Raw genomic sequence first — 21,342 nt, 5'->3', positions numbered from 1 at the left:
CGGCACGAGATGACCGGTACTATTTTGTTTTTCCTCCTTTTAGCTGCTAACACCGAGCGTCCGTATGTATCCGGTACGGTTTAATAATGAAACTGATGGGGTGAAATGTTCGAACGATACGTTTTATACCAAGGCTTCGTCAGATAATTAGAAAGAAGGAGGGGCTACATAGATGATGGAATGGTAGAGACAAATGTTTCTTGAAAGCTGCGCCGGCCGCTGTCGTAATATAAACACCAACACAAATATGCATTTTTGCAAGGTTTTTTCCGCTAGCAGCAGCAGCATTTGGTAAAACAGAAAATTCAATTAGCCGCTTCTATTACACAATTTCGAGGCACCAAAAGAGGCCAGTTGCCGAATATATCCTTGTTTTTGGTTAGTCCGTCCAGAATTCCAGCCATTTAAGTGTTTTGCAGTAGCCATTTACTACTAAAGCCACCAGCATTACGGGTGAAACCGGCACGAGATGACCGGTACTCTTTTGTCTTTCCTCCTTTCAGCTGCTATCACCTAGCGTCCGCATGTCACTGGTGTGGTTTTGGAATCAGAATAATGGGGCGCCGGCCGCTGTCGTAAAATTAACACCAACAAAAAGATGCATATTTGCAAGGTTTATTCCGCTAGCAGCAGCATAAACATCGGAAACAGAAAGAGACAACAACAATAACAACAAAGTCAGATCGATTGTATCCGTTAGTGTCGACTGTGCTTGGGAAGAGAGGTAGTGATTGGCTGCGCGGTATGATTTAGACAATCGATATTAATTACCAATTTTTCAATAGTGTATCTCAAACAATAGTTTGTTTTTGTTACATAAATTTAACCGTGAAAGAATTTCTGATCGATTGATGCCAAAACCTCGAAAACCTGATTATAGATGACTGCAAAATAAGCGCTCAAAACCTGACCACTTTTCTCTGGTTTTCCCTGGTTGAATTACTAGATTTTCAAATTCAGGGGCCTAACTTCGATACCCAAGTAACAATTCTATAGCTACTTGGTTTTCTAACGGTTTTATCACAGCAATGAATATTACCAACGATTTTATGGCGGTTAAACCCGTTGCCAAAAATAGCAAGTCGTAATGAACACTGATAGCTGTCAATAATACTCTAATAAAACTTCCAATAAAACCGGCAAGAGTCAATGCGATTTTGCTTTATTATTGGTTTTATTATTACTTTCTATTGCCCCATAAAACCACTCCAGCTTGTTGTCATATAACATAGAAACCAGTTTTATTGCGGTCATTCAAATGCCCAGTTTTAACCTGTCAAACTTGTAAACAAATATATGCAGGCAATGATATACATACAGGTGAGAAAAAGCGGCTGAGTTGGTTTAGTGTGATGCAGAATTCTGTCGCAGTCTCCGTAAGATGTGTGTAAAATGCTTTAGAGCATCTTGCAGCGTATTTGTAAACATTGATGACGTAGAACTCCAAAAATCTAATAAAGTAACACAGCAAACTTAGTACTTTTCGATAGTTTTATTTTTAATTTTATCGCCAGTTTGTCTTGTTTTGGTTGAAAATAATTTCATGTGTCGTTAAATTATGCGTCCTTAAAAATAAGGTAGGGGCAAGACACTATTGATATATTTCGAAATATATTCAATATTCAATTAAACTAAGTATGTATCGTTGCATTTTTCGTGCACCTCTCTATTTATATCAAAGTTTGTTGATTCCTCATTATCGTCGGTGTGATGTCAGATTTTTCATAAAAACAATGTTGTCTAGTCCCCAGGGATTTACCATATTTTTCTCTAATAATGCAGGCATCCAACCTTTGCCGCACCTTACAACATATTTATCATTGAACTAGGCTTATTGCGGCTACGATTAATGCCAACTAATTACCAACCGCGCCATATTGATATTTTTGAAACTTTTTATAATCTTGAAACGAAAATCGAATCGTCGTCTGACTAACAAATAAATTGAATATCCTAAGTTGATTTTGATCTATCTCTGTATTGAAGCACACGGCTAGATTTTTTTTTCTGAAAAACTGAGCTGAAACAATCCAATTCATTTTTGCTAACAATGAGATCATTTTTGTAAGCCCGTACTATTTTGATGGCGCATAAATTTTAAGCGCCTATGATCTCAAAATGCACGACAAAATTTAATGCGCATATGCTTGAGAGCTACAAAACCTACCAAAAACCTCTCCTTATTCCTTATCTTTCTACAATATCACCATCAAATACAATCGATTGCACGATGATAACCAACACAGGTGAAACATTTCTCCCGCGACGAGAGATTTCCTTATTTAAAAAAGTGGCGTGATGTTCTGGTGTGTGTGTGCAGGAACGGCACAACAAATCAACTTATTACGGTTGCTGTCAAGCAATGAAAAGTTGATTTGGGCTTATTGTGGCAAGTAGCAGAGCGCAATAATGCAACCAAACTTATTGCGCTCTTAAAGAGGTAATGCCAGCTGCTTACAGTATGCGGTATTCTTTCCATGTGGTTTCAAAGTAGTTTTATTGCCATTCTTATAATTGATTCAATAAGCTTGGCAAGGGTGGGCCACCTGGCCGAAAAGCAAACTTATAGTGGTTATCAGGAGGTTCTGATAGTATTTTTAGTTTTAACAGCAATTTTGCAAAATTGGTCATGAAAACCGCTAAAAGAATGCAATACGACTTAAATTGTTACTTGGGTATAGACGTTAGTCAACGTCAAAAACTGTTGTTCCTCTAACACTTAATAATACTATGGTTCCTCTAACACTTAATAATACAATTTATTTCACTAACTTGTATCAATTTTATTTTAAAAACGATCATAATTAAAATTGGGGTAGGATGCACTATGAAGCGCACTATGAAGTAAGGTACTGAGGATATGTTTCATTGCTTTTGATTTTACTTTTAAGACTTGAACTTCACTTAGAGTGCTGATTTCTGCAAGAGCATATTACCCTTTTGAATTGAAGTAACCAAAAATAATATTGAATATATAGTTCTTACAATCATCCTATACGTTCAATGTCGCTCGAAAATGTATAGAAGCGCTGTAAATTGCGTAAATGCTTAACTGGTGTACTTTAAGTCAAACAGCCACCGGCCAAAGCTGGCAGAATTTCTTTGGATGATTAACTTACGAATTATCTTCATTTCAAGACATCATCATGAAAATAAATTACGAAAATAAATTGTTGTTGATATAATCGATAAGCACAGCATTTGTAATTCATTTTACCCATATGGTATTCCTAGAAAATACCAACAACCCATCCGCAATTGATTTCTATTTTTACCTTTTGCCATCCAGTCATCACGATAAACGGTGGCATCGTGCTCTGGCCGACGATAAAAAAGCCGTCAAATCGTAAAGCAAACATTTGCATATTATCTCCTTAATCGTGAAGTTGACTGTTTTCATCATGCCCCATCGTCATCGGACTACGATAGGTACCCGCGAAACAAACGACGAAAACAAAACTTGCATGATGCCACCGCGATCGAGTATCGTTAGCGGTAAAACCGGGAGGCGGTGAGGAACATAAAACCGCAAGCAAAACGGGCGGAGGCTCGTTATTTCCGCACACAGCAGACCGATAGATTTCAGCAGCAGCAGCAGTAGTTCTTGAAACCGCAGGAAAAAGCGGCTGAGCTGCTTGCCATGCTTGGTGCGTCTTAATCGACCGGCGCGAATTATGAAACGAGACGAGTCCAATTTGCTTCACCCGTCGTTCATTATTGGGCCCGCGCCCGCGTCGGGTGTCAAAGTCAACCGTACGCTCAATGGTAAATATGCTTCTCACTCACTCGATTGCGCAGCTCTCGTGGTGGGTACAACGAGAATTTGTGTTGTGAGTTGAGAACCGAGAGGGTAGCAGTCGATAATTGAGCTCATAACGCACAGACCGTCGGATAATTAATTCATCAATTGAGGTTAATCATTCATTCGTGTACATTCTGCGATTGGATCGAGCTCCAGCAACACACCGACCGATTGGCGATGGGAAATTTCATTGACGTTGTTAGGCACGCTTTGGTTAAGTAGATCAGTCAGATTTTTGTAATCACGAGAAGAAAGTCATGTTCGCTACTAGTTAGAAGGCGGCATGTAATCACAGACAAAAGTTAATAAACACTCGTTGTTTATTATATAGCATCGTGTTACATCGTCATCACCTGTGTGTGGAAAGTCTGGTCGCGTTATGACGGTAGTGGGACTTTTTCTCCTGCTAACAGAGCGTATTGTTGAGATAGGATAGATTTAAATACTAACCGCCACTTTGAGTGTGATTTATACTCTATCATTCTTACTCAGCTGCAGCCTATCATGCGGTCTGTACCCTTCTGCAGTAAGTTAAATGAATGCACTTGCTAAAGAGATAATCACGAGACTTGTTGACTTACGCCAATCTACTTTGTGGCGGTTGAATCATTGGCTAAAGAGTGCAGTTCGGAAAAATCATTTCGCTCGACTTTTTCTATACAGTCGACTGGCTGGGAACAAGTGGAATATGTAGATTCATAGCGATAACTATATTTGATCGAACGGATTTGCATTACGATGAAGCCGATGGCAGACAGACAGCACCAATAGACTGCGCAGATTTACGATCGATAATGACGGGTGCGGATAGTGTTTCTCATTACGTTATTACATTCTGACGAAGGCAAAACGGGCAAATCATAATCATCGTCATCATCATAGGTATCTATATGAACACACCGACTGGGAAGAAAGTGCTTTACCAATCGAGTTTCAATGTGCTTTATGGGATTGGAATTTATGGTATTTTTAGATATGGTTAACGATGAGTTATGATTCTAAGCCGATGATAATGTTGATAGTATGGATGGAAATTGCTCATTAGCACAGGAATCGTCAAGTTATTTTGGCTTCAAAATACTACAGCGTGAGGTTGAAAGTTGCAATTGTAAAAAGCAAATTTGAATGAATTGTAACAACTGATTTAAAGGGGAGACTACTATCAAACATATCACTCAATTAATCATAAGCCATCAAAGGAAATTGAATATATGTGTCATATTTGGCATTGATCCATCATATCGTGTTTAATACGAGGGCGAGAGAAAACACAAGTCATTATACACAATTTTATCAAAGCTCTTTAAATAGCTTGGAAATGATCCTGTAGAACAGAGTGGTTCAGAAGTTTTCTTTGCAATGCAGCCTCCTAAAAGAATTTTAGATACATGTTTAAAAATACGAGGCTGTGTTTGTCAGTCTCATATTGTCTATCACGTTTAATTTGTTTTATGCTTTGGTCTCAATTTACAGAAGGGTTGGCTTTCACAGAGGTTTCAAGAGAAAAAAAATAATCACCTGTCGAACTTACTAAGGCGTTTGTAACCCCGTGACTCTTTCGCCGGACGAAGATCCGCGATTAAGAACCACTGCTCTGAGTGATATTTTTTTATACTTATCTATCGAATACTCTATTAAACGCACGGTCTAAGTATAATACACAAGAAAACTTTGAACTTGCATAGGAATCCAAAATCACTTTTACAATTAACTTCGAGTACATGGACCGACTGAACAATTTACTGACTGACAATTCAAAATTATTAGAGACATCTGATAGAAATAAAAAAAAAAACTAGAAATTAAAAACTTGAAGTAAGAAGCGGTTCTCGTATAGCGTATCTTTATATATCATAATTGTTAAATCTGGCTGTTACGAGAGGTGTTTTTCATTCATTCAGTGTTCAGTTGGATATAACTAGAAACAGTTGAATTCTTATGGGTAACGCAGTTCTTTTGAAAACTTTTCATATGCATATAATTTAATTTGCTACTTTTTACAATCTTCTGAGAAATTTGGACTCAAAATATTTTCAACATAAAACAGGACAACTTGACAACAATGAAAAATATCAAGACAATACATAAGCATGAGCGTTAGCATTGAACATTGTCGACCGCACATATCGTAGTTGCACCTCCGTGGTTGACCTGAGCTTGTGAAGTTGCACAGAGCCACATAGGAACAATTCAGGCTGAAACCGTCCCACATGAGGTCTTTCAAAAAGGATATTTTTGTATCTAAATGATTGAAAATAGTGAAAAAATGAGAAAACCATTTCGGTTAGGTCATATTGATGGACCTCGGGCACAAATCGGTTAAACGGTTTTTACAAAAATTGATTTTTGAGAAATTCTTAATCTTTTTATTTATTGATTTATTTCTCTTTCATTTGTCATTGAACCCCCTGCAACCAACACATCGTTTTCAAGAGGAATGATAGAGCTTTCATTTGAAATAGAAAAAAATTGGCCGCCATCTTGGATCTCGCCGCCATCTTGGATTTCATCAGAAAAACGTGTTTTTGAGCAAGTTCGCAACCACCGATTTCAAATTTGACATCACCATTAGAAATCTGAGAAAAAATGCTTCAAGATACATTCAAAACATTAGGTGAGCATTGAGGTTAGCTTGTCATTCTGGTCACTTTCCAAAATCGAGCTTCAAACAGTTCAACGGATGAGCCTGTGGTGTGTGTCTGTATGTAGTGTATATTAGAGGCCATCCATGTTCCACGTGGACCGATTTTTAAGGATTTTGTTAGAACCCCCCCCCCCCCTTCCCTCCCCTAGAACTTTGGGTCTGTTAACAAATTACGTAAAGCGAAAAATCGTATCTTTGACCCCTTTTCACTGCATTCAAGAATTGCTGTAGAATCATCACTTTTTTGATCCCCAGCTTATTCTAATAGACGAAAAGGGTACTTTTGCTACCTAACGAAATTCAGCCAATTGATTAAGAGCTATTCAAAAATTACGGTGCGTGGGTGCACTTACTACCTGTGAACTAGGAATACTGACTGTCCACATCATACGCACGTCACAGGCTCAGCATATTATTGCGTTGATTTGATATTGGCTGCGCGTCATGCGTTGAACTGTTTGAAACTCGATTTTGAAAAGTGACCAGAATGACAATGCTTACCTAATGTTTTGAATGTATCTTGAAGCATTTTTTCTCAGCTTTCCAATGGTGATGTTAAACATAAAATCGGTGGTTGCGAACATGCTCAAAAACACGTTTTTCTGATGAAATCCAAGATGGCAGCGAGATCCAAGATGGCGGCCAATTTTTTTCTACTTCAAATGAAAGCTCTATCATTTCTCTCGAAAACGATGCATTGGTTGCAGAGGGCTCAATGATAAATTCAAGAGAAATAAATCAATAAAAAGATCAAGAATTGCTCAAAAATCAATTTTCGTAATAACCGTTTAACCGATTTGTGCTCGAGGGGTCCATCAATGTGAACTAACTAACGTGGTTTTCACATTTTTTCACTATTTTCAATTATTCAAACACAAAAATATCGTTTTTTAAAGAACTCATGTCACCAGTGGAACGGTTTCAGCGAGAATTGCTCATAGATAACTTTTGGTATGTTATTCCATGTTCAATGTACAACAATTAAGTAACTCTCACTTCAGAAAGATCGATAACGACGCCGGCCATTTCCTTACGGTCGTTGGGATTAGGAAGAGGATTGTTAGTTCGACAAACGTTATTATGAGACCAAGTTCCCCTCTGCATCTCTACGAATGTCACATAAAGGGAATTTGTGTTGGTATGATGTGGTTGGTAAGATTAGGATTCGCCGTGATAGACAATACAAGAATATATTTACGAATTTCGCGCACGATAAATTTCAAACCATATAATAAATCTACAGATACAAAAATTAAGCGCAACACTCAACGAGTTTATTTAGACTAAATCGCAGGCACCAATTTTGTGTCCTGTGAGAGTTTGCTACGCGATACTCCAGACCACCAGCAACCGCAAACCGAACTCAAACTATTGATCACTGTACTAAAAACAAGCCTATCTTTTTTTCGTTATTTTAGAGTCAATAAAGTTGATATATTTGATAGTAAAAAATACAATGCTGTGAACAATAATTATATTTCGTTGATAAAAGCGGTGTCCGGTTGTTATCTTTATCACAAATGACTTATACTCGAACGCAAGTTGTAAAAATGTAAATTATTTTCGAACGCGGGTATGATCGCATCGAGCCTGCTCTTGTATTAACCTTCATCGTACCCTTGTGTGGAAAACCACACAAATGAATTTTGTTTCGATTGTTTTTCGATTTTGACGAAATTTTTTGACAATTCCTAAACCATCTGTTTAACACAAAATACGTTTTTTCCAAGGAAAAAATATTTTTGGTTGATGAAATATTCAAAAACTTACGTTGTTTACCCTGGTGTGTGGTTTTCCACACATACAACATTTGAATTTATTTTGGACAAAAAACAACTCAATTTTGCCGCAAACATATTTTTTTCATTGAGTGTTTATATACCTGAAGCCATAGGTACCAAATAATCCTGCTTCGAAAATCGAATAAGGTATGTATGTGTGCGCAAGTATGTGTATGTGTGTTTATTTTCACTCTTACGACCAATAGCCTAGTACATTGCAGTATCTCGGAGGTAACTAATTGAATGATATTATGCGTAGTGTACAAAAACAATCTTGAAAAATACATTTGGATTATCTCAGCAATGGATGCATTAATTGTGTTTTTTTCAAGGATGCGATGAAGGTTAAACTATATGAATATTCGCAGTTAACATCAATCGTCAGCGCAAAAATACCTATGACGAGTTTGACGTTGAATGACGCCTAAATCGCTAAGGCTGATGTTATACTGAACGCGAAGGCGGCGCGATGCGCGTCTTCTCAGGAGATAAGAAATAATAATATCAACATTGAGAAAATAGCACAACATCAGCCCAAGAAATCGGTAGATACAACAAACACGCGGATACAAAAAAAAAAGTATTTGATTCACGTCGGTGAAAACTACCAACAGTTTTTATAAACTAACATGTATGTAAATGTATGCACTTATCTTAGACACCGAAACAGCATTCATTGAGTCAAACATGCCGCCGCTCGCACACGAATGAGCACAAACAAACGTTTTCATGATTACAGTTGCCGCTCTCTCGATTTCTGCCTCTCAGTCTCAGCAAAATCGGTTATGTTACTGTTCGCATTTCTGTGCTTCCCCGACTGTGTGAACAAGGCACTCTGACAACACAGTGTAGAGCTGTTTACACACTGAAAACTAGACGATCGGCAGATTTTAATATCCAGGATCCAAGATTCTCGTTGCTGTTGCCAAAACAAGACAGAATTTCACCGGAGGCGGTAGCCGTTGCAGCAACCCTTTTTATGTTATTTATGTCCAACGGGCTTTTTTATGTCAAACGGTCGCATCATACGATTGTAAAATGATTTGTTTGAGCAGAAGCAGGCTCGTGTACAGCCCAAAGAATTCATTCCCGGTTAAGAAGATTTCATTGCTGTGGACCGTGTTTGGAAAACAAGCATTGAGCGACCAACGGGCCGTTCCTAAACCACGTGGTCATAAAGAGAGGGACGGGAGGTTTCAAGACCACGAAAAACCACGCACGGGGGTGGTGGGTTAACGAAATGACCACGTAATCTTTTTTTCTGACTTATAATTCATTGTTGCCACCAAGTCAAGAATGAAACTTTTGCTGCTAACGGGGGGTATGAAAAGTGATCAAAATATGACCACGTGGTATAGGAACGGCTCCATAGGGAAATTCCTGCTTCTGACTCTGTTGACTGTTTTTTAGAAGCTCCGCACGTGGTTTCTAACAAGATTGTTTTCTACGCTGGCGAGCACCTACTCCTCGTGCTCGCACTTCTCCCTACGGTCGACTCTATTTTCGGCATCTCCGTTGACAACTTTCACGTCGTGTTTTGAGCACTCGTCATAGATTCGTGGTCCTTGGAAGAAGCGTGCACAATAGTACTGTCCGTATTTCCCTTACTCCGACATTTGGCCACAAATGCTCCTGAATCACTGCGATTTCGATTCCCTACCGCTGTAGTTCTCGATCGAGCAAGGCAACTCGCGCTGGTCCATTCAGGGATCGGACGTTCTGAGTACCCAATGTCCAACCGTTTACCGTTTTCTGTTTCCGTGTTCGTAGCTTAGGTTTTTGCTGAGTTGCTCGTGGTAAGGAGAGGTTTCGGTATGCTCGTAATAGGGCCCGGCTAAATGCGACTATGTCTACATCGTGCTGATGGGGCCGCCATCTTAGATGTAGCCGGCGGAATACACTAAGGTCGTTTTTTACGTGGAGGATGCGTTCCAAATTTGTATGGGCCCACGTGAAATACGACTTTTGTGAGTTGCAAATATAACGAAGAAAACCGTCCTAAAACGTTGAAACCACGTTTGAATATGATAGTGGCCAATCTAGAGACCAAAATTAAATATTTTAAATTTTGAGTATTTACACCAAAATTTGTGAATTTTTTTGAAAACTGACATATAATCACTCGTGGCCTAAAACGGAAAACGTGATTGAAGTGAGGTCGATATCTTATACCGTTTTTGAGTAATGGAGGAAAGCAACCCGCGTAAAAAAAAACCGCGTAAAAAGCGATCTTACTGTACTGCATTTCATGATACAGCCTCCCGCCCGGGTCAGATACAGTTATACATCGCCACTAACATGGGGACACAGCCGCGTACGCTTCCTCTTTGTTGTTTAAAAAGCACCTGAACTTTGAATTATTGGACACGGCGTCCGTGAAAGTGGCATTAACGGACGTTACGGGGAGTAAAATTTTCATATCTCAAGGCGATTTTGAACGTGAAAAAGATTATTTTCAACAGTATGCGGCATCAACGATAATGTTACAGGCTACAAATAACTTCTTCGGATCTTAAAAGTATCGCACAGAGAAGCCTTTGAAGGTTACATCGATGAAATACAGAATGGAGTGAAGGAAACTTCCGAATCGCTCTGGAAATTTGTAAATAGCATACGAAACCGAACTTTATACAATGGATAAACTAACAGGCCAGTCGAACCTGCTACCGGTCTACTGGAGTTACGCCGCGTGAAACGTCTGCTGAGCTGGATTTTGGTAAGTCAACTGGACTGGACAGACCTCTAGCCAAGTTGGTGAAGGAACTCGAGGAACCTTTTGTTTTGTTTTCATCTTCTCGTTGTCATCCGGTCATTTTTGGAAAATCTCTCATATTACCCCAATTCATGAAAAAGGCTCTCATTTAAACGCAGAGAACTACAGGGGGTAGCGATTTAGTCCGCTATTCCCAAATTATTCGAACGATTAATCTACTCTCATCTTTACGAACGAATCCGAGAGCGCGTTCCAACACAGCTTCTTGAAAGAAAAATCGGTTGTGACGAACCTTTATGAATTTTCCTCTAAGGTCACGGATTTTATATCTAAAGGGTATCACGCTGACCGTGTATTTACGGACATGAGCAAGGCCTTTGGTGTAGTGTGAATTAATAGCAATTTGTGAGCTGTAACCAATTTCAGTATTTATAGAAAGTTGTTGGCATGAATTAGATCATGGATTAAGTCTTACCTTCAGAACAGAATGCAAAACATCCAATATTTTTGGTGTTCAGTCAGGTGTCCCACAGGGTAGCCATTTGGTTCTTTTGTTATTTGTAATGGTTAGAATGAATTGCGAGCTTTTATGAAACGAGCAATAGCACTAATTTACGTAGATGATGTAAAAATTTGCCTATTGTTTAAAATCACCGAAGATTGCAAACTACTTCAAAAAGATCTAAATCATTTTGTAAGATTCGTGGATGAAAATGGACTTAGTATAAATGCGGGTGAATGCTCTGTCATAATGTTCACCTGAAGAGTTCGACCGATATTATTTGGCTACATGTTAAGACCCTCCATTTCACAAAGCGCAGAGAATGTTCGAGACCTGGGTGTGACAATCGATCAGTTTCTCACATTCAACGATCATATCGATAGAGTTGTAAAAGAATCGATGCAAATCTTCGCCCTCACTCGACGATTCAGACGGGACTTTACCCTCGTCAGAACGAAAATCGATTTCACGAGTCTGGTTTGGTGACCAAAGCATTGCGTACAGAAGCAACGATTAGAATCAGTTCAGCGTGAACTCGTCAAATTTGCTTGAAGGTATTTAAGATGAAATGGCGAACAACCAGAATACGATGTGGACGGATTGAAAGCTCCTACCTGTTCAGGACGTAATCTCTATTAATATGACTTCCCAGAAGTGATTCGAAAAAGACTAAAATTATATTTAAGAAATCAGTAATATACTTAAAACGCGAACATGTATTATATCTAGACTTCAGAGGGGTAAGAGGCTCAATTTCGTTGTTATCAAACAACCATCAATGTTTAGTCAAAAAGTTGGTTCGCAAGTTCAATGTTCAATATAACAACAAAATAAAATTCTGTGAAAAAAACGAGCAATCGCAACCGCTCGAACGAACCCCAGCGAAGCTTTCTTCTGCTATCGACAACCAGTCTCAGACCGGCTGACGTCAACTCTGTGCCGTTTGCCGGTTCAAAGAGTATGTTTTCTTATCATTTTGCGGTGGTGGTCAATACAAAAAGCATTACAGTCGTAAGCAGTGTGATTGACTCGATCAATCATTGGGTGTCAATTTGTGTAATGCTGTTGTTGACTCACATTCCGATAAGGGTCATGTGTAGATTGTTTTAAAGTCAAGTCACGAGAGATGTTATTTTGGGACAAATAGATGTGTCATCACGCTGCACTGCATGGAGTTCAAATTTCATGCAAGAAAGAACTTTTTTGCTCTACGCTTATTTCTTTTTGACAGATGACATGTTTGCATGGCAAACATTTCCCGAAAGCCGCACATTAAGGTAGCACTTATTCAATTATCCTGCAATGATAAGTCGGTTGAAAAGGCAGCAAACCCGTAAAAAGATAATTTTCACGTCACTATGATGTACGTACACATGAGTGAAATGACAGCATCGTTGCGAGCGTGGGAAGGATAATGCAGACTAGCTGGAATATTATGAGCCACACACAACCACGCTGAATGGTGAATTGGGTTTGTTGATGGACGAACAATGTTCAATCCTGAGGTGGCTGGAAAAGACCGTCTCTGTGTTTGACTTTCGTGAACATGTAATTTTCTCTCGTTTACAAGTTAGAACTTTCCTTCCGTTGCTGGTATATAGAAGATTTTCTGCGAAAGAAAATTCAGTCCCGTAAACGGTGCCAAGCAGTGTTGAATTTAAATGTGCCTCTTAGCCGAACATAAAACTTCAAATATAACGATTTGTTTTTATTTTTTTGCAGGCCTACGAGACCGATCAAGGATATAACGCAGCTGTCGACGGCCGGCTCGTCCCATGATTGCGGATCCCTGTCGCGGGTGGTGATGGTACGGAAAACCGACCAACGTGTTATTAATCACAAGGGAAGCCAAAAGGTAAGTCAACGCTGTACTGGTAAACTGTTTGGCGGTAAAAAGTGCAAAATCTTTAACTTACATTTTCAAGCCTAAAATAACATCATTTCTCTGCAACCATGAACTTCATTCGTGCAGTAATTGTACATTATTGCTGCATGCTTGCAACATAAATTTCATTCACTGGAAAAGTTTTCTGTTTTTCTTCTTTGATGCCGTCTCACGCAAAGGTCGTAGCAAAGTCTGCAAGCTTTTCCTCACTTCGTTCCTTTATTATACATTCGATTTTGAAGTGAGAATCAGCTTACCATCTGGGTTGAAAAATATTTGGTGTAATATAGCAAAACAAGTTTGACTTTATTATTGCGGTGATATCTGACACTTCTAACTGAATTTACGGAATCAAAACGTCTTCCGCTCTGAAGTTTTTATTTTCAAAATTGTCGCTTCAATGCCATTATCCGTCAGCTTTTTCACGGCGAGCCTGGGGCTATTGCACCGTCGAGGTTGATTTGCAACATGATAATTACCGATGCAACCTACAACCGCAAATTGTGGGGTGGTAATTTAGAAATTCGGTGGGATTGCTAGCAACATTGTCTTGGTTTGTGACGAAATGCACTGTTTTGTACGTCCATTAATTTCACCTTGAATTATGAAATTCAACTCATCAACATCTTTATTTTCGGCAGCCAAAATCACGCATGTTGTTTGTCAATTTATGATTTTCATACATACTGAAACAGCCCATTCCTTTCAAAGTCACAGAAACCAAAGCAACATAGAAATCGCTTAGAAGTTACGTAAACTTTCTTCATAAACATGTTTTTATTTACTTGACAATCGCCTTGACAACGAAAATTTTGTATCAAATTTTGCACACATTTTCACAATTTTGTGACTGAATAATAATTCATTATTTTTCTACCCCCGAGGATCCACTATGCGAGGTCATCACGATGGAAACCATCCAGACCTACAAGGGCCACAAGCCGGACCGGACCGTCGTCTTCAAGGAGAAGTTCGATCTCAGCGGTAACGATATGAACAAATCGCTCTCCACCAGCAAGCTAATGATGGGATCACCCCGGTTGTCGATCAGCCCACTGCGGACGATTCTGACCACGACGACCGAGCTGGAAACTGGCAAAAGTGATCGGAACAATAACACAACGACGACGTCAACTGTGATTAGGGAGCAGCAGTTCCAAACGCGCCCTAAGTCACTGGACAGGGGTAACAACAATATCAGCAACGGATACATTTTCTCTATCCCGAAGTCAACCCGGTTCTCCAAGAGTCCCTCCATCGGTAATCTACGGCATAAGAGTCCGTCCCTGTCGGCATCGCAGAGCTCCCTGCGACGGTCGATTTTTAGCGATTTTGAACTGGATTGTCTCAAAACACACAACGAATACCGAACAAAGCACGGTGTATTACCGTTGAAACTGAACAAACGCCTGTGCCGTTATGCGGACGAGTGGGCCAAAGTAATAGCGGCACGGGGAGTCCTGGTTCATCGGAGCAATTCCCAGTACGGGGAAAACATCTTCTGCTCGTGGAGTTCGCCGAATGCCAATGTCTCCATCACCGGGCGGGAACCGGTGGAAAATTGGTACAGCGAGGAATCCACCCACGTGTATGGGAAGGAACCGGCCACCCTCAAGACTGGACATTTCACGCAGGTCGTTTGGAAGGACAGTCGTGAGTTAGGGGTCGGCATGGCTAGCAATAGGTAAGTTTACAATACTCAATCAAAGTTCTAGTCTAAGTCGAGTCCCCTTTCAGATCTGGTCAAATTTTCGTAGTGGCCAACTACGATCCGCCGGGCAACTACATCGGAAGCTTCGCCAAAAATGTTGCCCCACCGGGAGGGTTTGAGATACCAAAGATTATCGTCGATAAGACAAGTGCTGCAGCGGGAGGGGAATCTAAGAACGCTACACCGAAGGCGGAAAAACACGTTCGAATCGTCGATGAAAATGATCCAGACCAGTTTGACGAGTTCTCGCGGGCGATGCTGCGTCATCATAACGAGTATCGTCGCAAGCACGGAGCTCCAGATTTAGTGTAAGTGCTATAAAATCTGTGCATTGGAAATGAACCCACTTTTTTATCGATACTTTTTTTTAGCTTGCATAAGGAATTGCTTCGAGATGCTCAACAATGGGCGGAGATTTTGGCACGGGATGACCGATTCACCTATCGACAAAATTCCAAGTATGGCGAAAATTTGTACTGTCTGTGGTCTTCCGATCGGCATGCCAAACCAAACCCGAAAGACGTTTGTCGTTCCTGGTACGAAGAAGTAAAGCAGTATTCTTTCAACGTGGAGCCACGTGGCGTCATTAAGGGAGGACAGTTTACACAGATGGTCTGGAAGGGAACCAAAGAGCTCGGCGTTGGTGTCGGGCAAACCCGGAGCGGTAAGGTTATTGTTGTGTGCACATATTACCCCAGGGGTAATGTGCTGGGACAGTTCGTAGCGAATGTTCAAAAGCGAAATGTTTAGGTATTTGTTTTTCAATTTCAAACACTCCCAAACAATCTTCAGGACATAAGTAAAGCCTTACACATCTCGTAGCATCCTTCACCCAGCTGGGCGATCCTCACTGATTTAGATTTATTACTTAACGTAAACCTAACCACAGTTTTTTAGATGATTGGGTACTACTTAAGCAATGGCCCTCAGGCTAAAACCTACGAGCCTTTGCATCCAATGAGCAGCAATCGAATTACCCAAAGCAACCTGAGAACAAAATGCCTTCACTTGGATGTTCGTTCCGCAGTTCCTGCGTTTCTGTCCATTATAGAAACCGTTACCGATCCACGATTAGCACGGAAACGCACCATATTAATGGAAAGCACTTTTAGCACCATAAAAAGCTAACCCAAAGTTTGTAGCGTTGCGAAAAGAGAAATAAGAGCGAGAGAGAGAGGAAGAGTAAGAGATATTTTTCTACCACGAAGCTTTGATATAAAAAAAAGTCTGCTCACACAGTTTGAAACCGATACTAGATGTTGTAATGTTTCTCTTTGTGCTCGAATTTTTTACTATTGGCTTAAAAGCAGTTCGATAATCTGACTACTAAAAGTGTACGCAATTTAGCATTTTTTACGAAAAGGACAGTTTGATAGCAAATATTTGTAAACAGCACAAATTTGATTCCAAAAACAAAATGAGTGTTAACGTTTACTATTTTAAGAAGAACAAAAATTAAATTAGATTAAATATTCATTGCCATAATATTTATGTCATCATTTAACGAAAGCAAACAATCACGCAAGTTCAAATATTAAAATTATTCTCATACGGTTCTACGTTCGCGTTTTCGGTTGCGTAGTGAATTTCACAAGTTTTAAGTCCGCAAGCAGCAATTTCAGCGTTGAACTTCAACTTTCAATATATTTCATTTTGTATCGCTGGTTTTTGATTTGGATGTTTGGTTTTCAGATTATGCTTTTTTGAATTTTTTTATGAGAATGAGGAATTTGGATTCGTTGACTACCGTAAGGCGCCCTAATTCTGCGCGGTTCTTAATTCTGCGCACTTCGTATTAAAATGTTAAAAAAATATCAATTAAAAGCAGATTTAAAAAAATGAAGTTTGGAAGTGATTTTCTATATATTAACTGTTAACTTTCTGCTTATGTTTCCTTTCTCATTTTGATACGAAGTGTTAATTTATATGCCTTTTGTATCAATTTCTATTTCTTATATTGTTATTATTATCATTGTATAAGTGTAAGAGGTTTTCAGTCACAAGGGTGGTTAATCTTGTGAGAAATATGGACAGTGTAGAAAATAACATTAAATATTTATATCTTATTTTTTTATTGAAATTCGGAAATTTGTCTTTTGGAAGTTACTGAAAAATAGAGTTCATCATTATTATAAATATTGTTACCGCAAAAGCTGAGCTCTGCGAGACACCGGTCTCCTCTTTCTTAATTCCAAAGCATTGTTTTCCTATCTGGACTTGAGAAGTCCTATTACCCAGAAAATTTTTCACAATGTGGACAACATAGCCGCTTAGACCCCATTCTACTCGTTGCTGTGAAGCCTTTGGAACCCAGGCCCTATTGTGTGCTTTCTTTATGTCTAGAGTCACAAGATGTAGATTACGTTTCTTGATGTCTCCCAGTATTTGATTTAGTGCTGCGAAATAAGTGTTGGTTTCACGTCCCGACCTAAAGGCAAGCTGTCGGGGAACTAGTGCTTGAATTTGGTCGAGATGTTTAATAAGCCTTCGGCTCCATGGGTTTGCACAGGCAGGATATGAGAGAGAAGTGTAGATGGCCGGATGACTCAATGAATACTGTTTTCTATTTAGGTGTTGGTACAACGATAATGTTTGTATTAAAAAACCTGAATTAATCCACCTAGTGGTGCAGAAACCTTTGTTATACTAACTATTACTTTATACATATTAGGCCAGTCAACAAATCGTATACCAACGTAAGTCCAATTACAATTGTGAATGAAATGAATTTAAAAGATAGTTTTCAGAACGTTAACCAAAGACGATCATTGAATTAAAGCTTGACGTAATTTTCGCAAATAATATGAATGTTATCACTGGAGTACATGAGTCTCATTTTTTCGGTCACAAACCAATTTTTAAATGCTGGCTAGAAGCAATTAAATTTTTTTTGAGATAATCGAACGTGGGGAAACAGTAATAGATGCTGATTTCACACTAGAACAGCAAGCATGTATGTTACACACTTAAAAAATTTCGCCGAATCTCGGCATTGTTTGTGCCGAGATTTGGACAGCCGAGTGCTCGGCAACCATCTCGGCTGAATCTCTTTTGCCGAGAATCTCGGAAAACCAATATTTGACAGATGTCATTTTATGCCGAGAATCGCGGTACACAGTTGACTGTACTCTCGGCAAATCCAGCCGAGAAGCGGCAAACCAGTCCAACGACCTTTCGGTTATATAAGCTGAATGTTCGGCACAGTAAAGAGCCGTTTTTTCAGTGGAATCCAATCGCAGAAAATAGTTTTGCTATGAATCAGGTGAGCAAAGTTCTTTCAAAAGATAAATTATAAGCTCGATGAGTTTTAGTAAGTAAAGAAATTTATTTATACTATATCTTGAATACTTATCTTTATCTTGCTCGCCAGTAGGGCATTGAGCTAAACATCTAATCTAAAATTACGTCTAATGCCTATCCCTAAAACAAATACAATATTGTATTCACACGATTTGAAACTACACTTTTTGAGTTCCAGCCACTTCCCCCCAAACTGTACTACATTTTTTTCGGCTACCGGATTGTAAACACTTGTAATTTGCACAAATTTCAGCCAAACTTGTATCCGATTCCTGTTTGCTCACCCGTAACACGCATAAATTTTCACTAAGAAAATGACAGCTGTATTGCCGAAACACGGCAACGAGTAAAATTTGTGCCGAGATACCAGTAATGTTTTTGCTGACCTCGGCATCAACAGTGTTTAACGATAAATTCGGCAAAAAATAGAGACGAGATTCGTCAAGCTTAGTTTTTTGGACGAAGTCTTGGCAAAATGATCTGACAACTGTCGGCAACCGGCATTTTTTTGCTGAAATACCGGTTGAATCCAAAGTTGCCGAGTGAATTCGGATGTTTTTTTGCCGAGCTCGAGATCCAGTTTTAAGTGTGTAGTTTAATGCGGTTCTACTTATTCGCTTTATTTTCAGAAATCGCAGGACCAAGATTTATGAATCAGCATCAAGTTTTTTTGACGAATTGAAGCAAGCTTCTACAAACCTGCTTTTGAAATAAAGTTCAGAATTATACAGGAAAAAAATATAGCTATTGATGAAAGTTGTTAATTTAATTCTATCTCAAATGCATTATCTGAAAATGAAGGCTATTCACGATCTTTGAGAATTTTGGATTTTCAGATTGTAGGCGAGAACATTATTCTTTTCGAAGGCCTAGGCTGTATGAAAAAACTCACAGGACGGTTGTGTACAAAGCCACGATCGCAAGGTTAAAGTAGAATACTTTTACACAGCTCTACTTACGGCTGTACATTAACCTACGTCTGGGAGAATCGGTTCGCGCCGCTTTTCGCGTTTAGCCTGGCAGAGGCCTAATGCGCACGGCTAACACAATAGAAAGGTGTTTTCACATTGAAAACTAGACACGGCTTTACTGGAGTAAGTGTTGGCAAATGCATCATACCGCCGCTATCATACGAAAGCGCGTCGTTTCATGTGGGGAATAATATCAAAAACGAAAAATGTCGCACGTCTAAGTACACCCGAACTGTTTTGCCGTGCCGCTTCCATTTACTTCCTTATTACATCGGCCTCAGGGAAGTACCGGCTGCACCTACCGCTGAGGCTGTTACCATACTGCTACTGGTACCCAAAACTATTAACTCTTCAGATTAAGTGTTTTATTTGTCCTCAGAAGAACAATTGTTCAATTCCATATCGGATATAATGCAATCGCATCTCTGTAATATTACCGACAGTAATATTCTTCTGAACAAAATGATCCAACTTTTCCATAAGAGGAAGTGCCGGCTGATGTACGGCAAAAATCTCGCCCGATCGGTCGCGTTGGCGTTCAGCCTGGCAGAGGCCTGAGACATGGTGACCAACCACAGGGCAAGTGATTTGTTTAATTTGAAGGCAGCCACAGGCGCAACCCGCTGCTATATTCTGTTACTGCAGAGTGCTGATATCTGCTGCTACTGCTGTCAACGTTGTGGACGGTCCATCCAGTTCACCATCCGACTGATGAATGTAGCTAGTTTTCCCAGAAAAACTCTTTTATAGCCGAAGGGTGCCACGAAATAGGCCACGCCTTTCTGTTCAGTTTTACCATCTTCTAAGGTTCTTCAGACGAATTATTCCACAATTCGCATGATTTTTGTACCCAGCGAATGAACACCGATGGTGCTCTCACACACGCAACGATTTTAGCCCTAACCGTATTGCGGCTTGTAACATCAAACGATTTCGTTTGCTCGCTGTTGCGTGTTGCATCATGTTGCAACTTGGCAGCCTGGCCTGGGAGACGACGAAATTCTGTTCATGCTGATTGATTGAATCGACTTCATATTAGCTCTGCACAGTCGAACTAACTGTCTTTGTGAATGCGTTCTAACAGGGCAGTTTGTTATTCAAAGTCGGTTATGCTGATCGCAGCCTCTGCGCTGCCCCTACAGCGGGGAGTTTACTAAATAAAGTAAAAATTAGACAACTACAACAGAATTTGATTGCATTCCGCACAGAATGTCCGCTTGTGTTGATGCCAGAAAATTATTAACCTTCACTGTGGAAGCTATTTCACATTTAGTAAATTAGACGAGTGTGACAGATTTGAATAGCTAGGTTCCAACACAGCTTGCGTTGTCAAAAATTACTAACTTTCAATGACTTGTTTATTTGCCTTGAAAAAGGCATTTTGATTTTCAAAATTGGATTTCCTGATGGCAATCTTCATGCTGCCCCAACACGGGGGGAATAATGGCAGTCTGGCGACACACGCTGAGAAGAACCGCGCTGCTCCTGAGACGTGGTGACCAACCACAGGGCTAGTGCTGCTGCTAAGGAAGAACGACTGCTGTAGTCGCTGTCTAGAACTATCATGAGCGACTTCGGCTGAAACAGGCTCCTATATAGGCGAAATAGCATGTTTTCAATTGCAAGGAATATGATTCTGTCGACCGTGTTTGGGAAGCAATCATATAACGACCAATCAGAGGTCGAATTTTTCGTTTTGACAAGGCTTGACTATTTTCAATAGTACAATAGTATGTATAATAAAATTACAATTATCTTCTTTTGGGAAGAATCTTAAAAGATTTTCCAATCTATTGCTACAAGAACGAAGGAAATCCATCGAATACCAACCGATTTATTAGCATTTGAAATTGGACATATTTTTCACTTTTTTCGGTTTTAGATTTTCATTTCACATCCCTATGTAGCCGAACTTCCTGAGAGAAGTATTCTACTTCAAAAATCCGGAATAAAGACTTTTTAAATCTTGCTGCGATAACGAGAAGTGGAATAACATGGATACTCTGTTTGCACTTAGTCTTAAATATACAATT

At 39.6% G+C, this 21,342-nt stretch overlaps 1 protein-coding gene across 9 annotated transcripts in view; it reads left to right on the top strand.

Moving 5' to 3' along the window:
• The window catches only part of LOC129721273 (uncharacterized), a 79,297-nt gene extending 62,708 nt beyond the window's left edge, over window positions 1-16,589 (top strand). For all 9 annotated transcript variants that reach the window (XM_055673652.1, XM_055673651.1, XM_055673653.1 and 6 more), the window contains exons 3-6: window positions 13,165-13,297; window positions 14,212-15,011; window positions 15,065-15,346; window positions 15,410-16,589. In XM_055673652.1, coding sequence (XP_055529627.1) covers window positions 13,165-13,297; window positions 14,212-15,011; window positions 15,065-15,346; window positions 15,410-15,788 — 1,594 coding nt within the window. In that variant the 3' untranslated portion in view covers window positions 15,789-16,589. The remainder of the gene's footprint in view (window positions 1-13,164; window positions 13,298-14,211; window positions 15,012-15,064; window positions 15,347-15,409) is intronic.
• The last annotated feature ends 4,753 nt before the right edge of the window (window positions 16,590-21,342 follow it).

The sequence above is a fragment of the Wyeomyia smithii genome, chromosome 2, assembly GCF_029784165.1.
Source record: "Wyeomyia smithii strain HCP4-BCI-WySm-NY-G18 chromosome 2, ASM2978416v1, whole genome shotgun sequence".
In the NCBI taxonomy this organism is placed as follows: domain Eukaryota; kingdom Metazoa; phylum Arthropoda; class Insecta; order Diptera; family Culicidae; genus Wyeomyia; species Wyeomyia smithii.
This window is presented reverse-complemented; position numbering and strand designations above follow the sequence as displayed.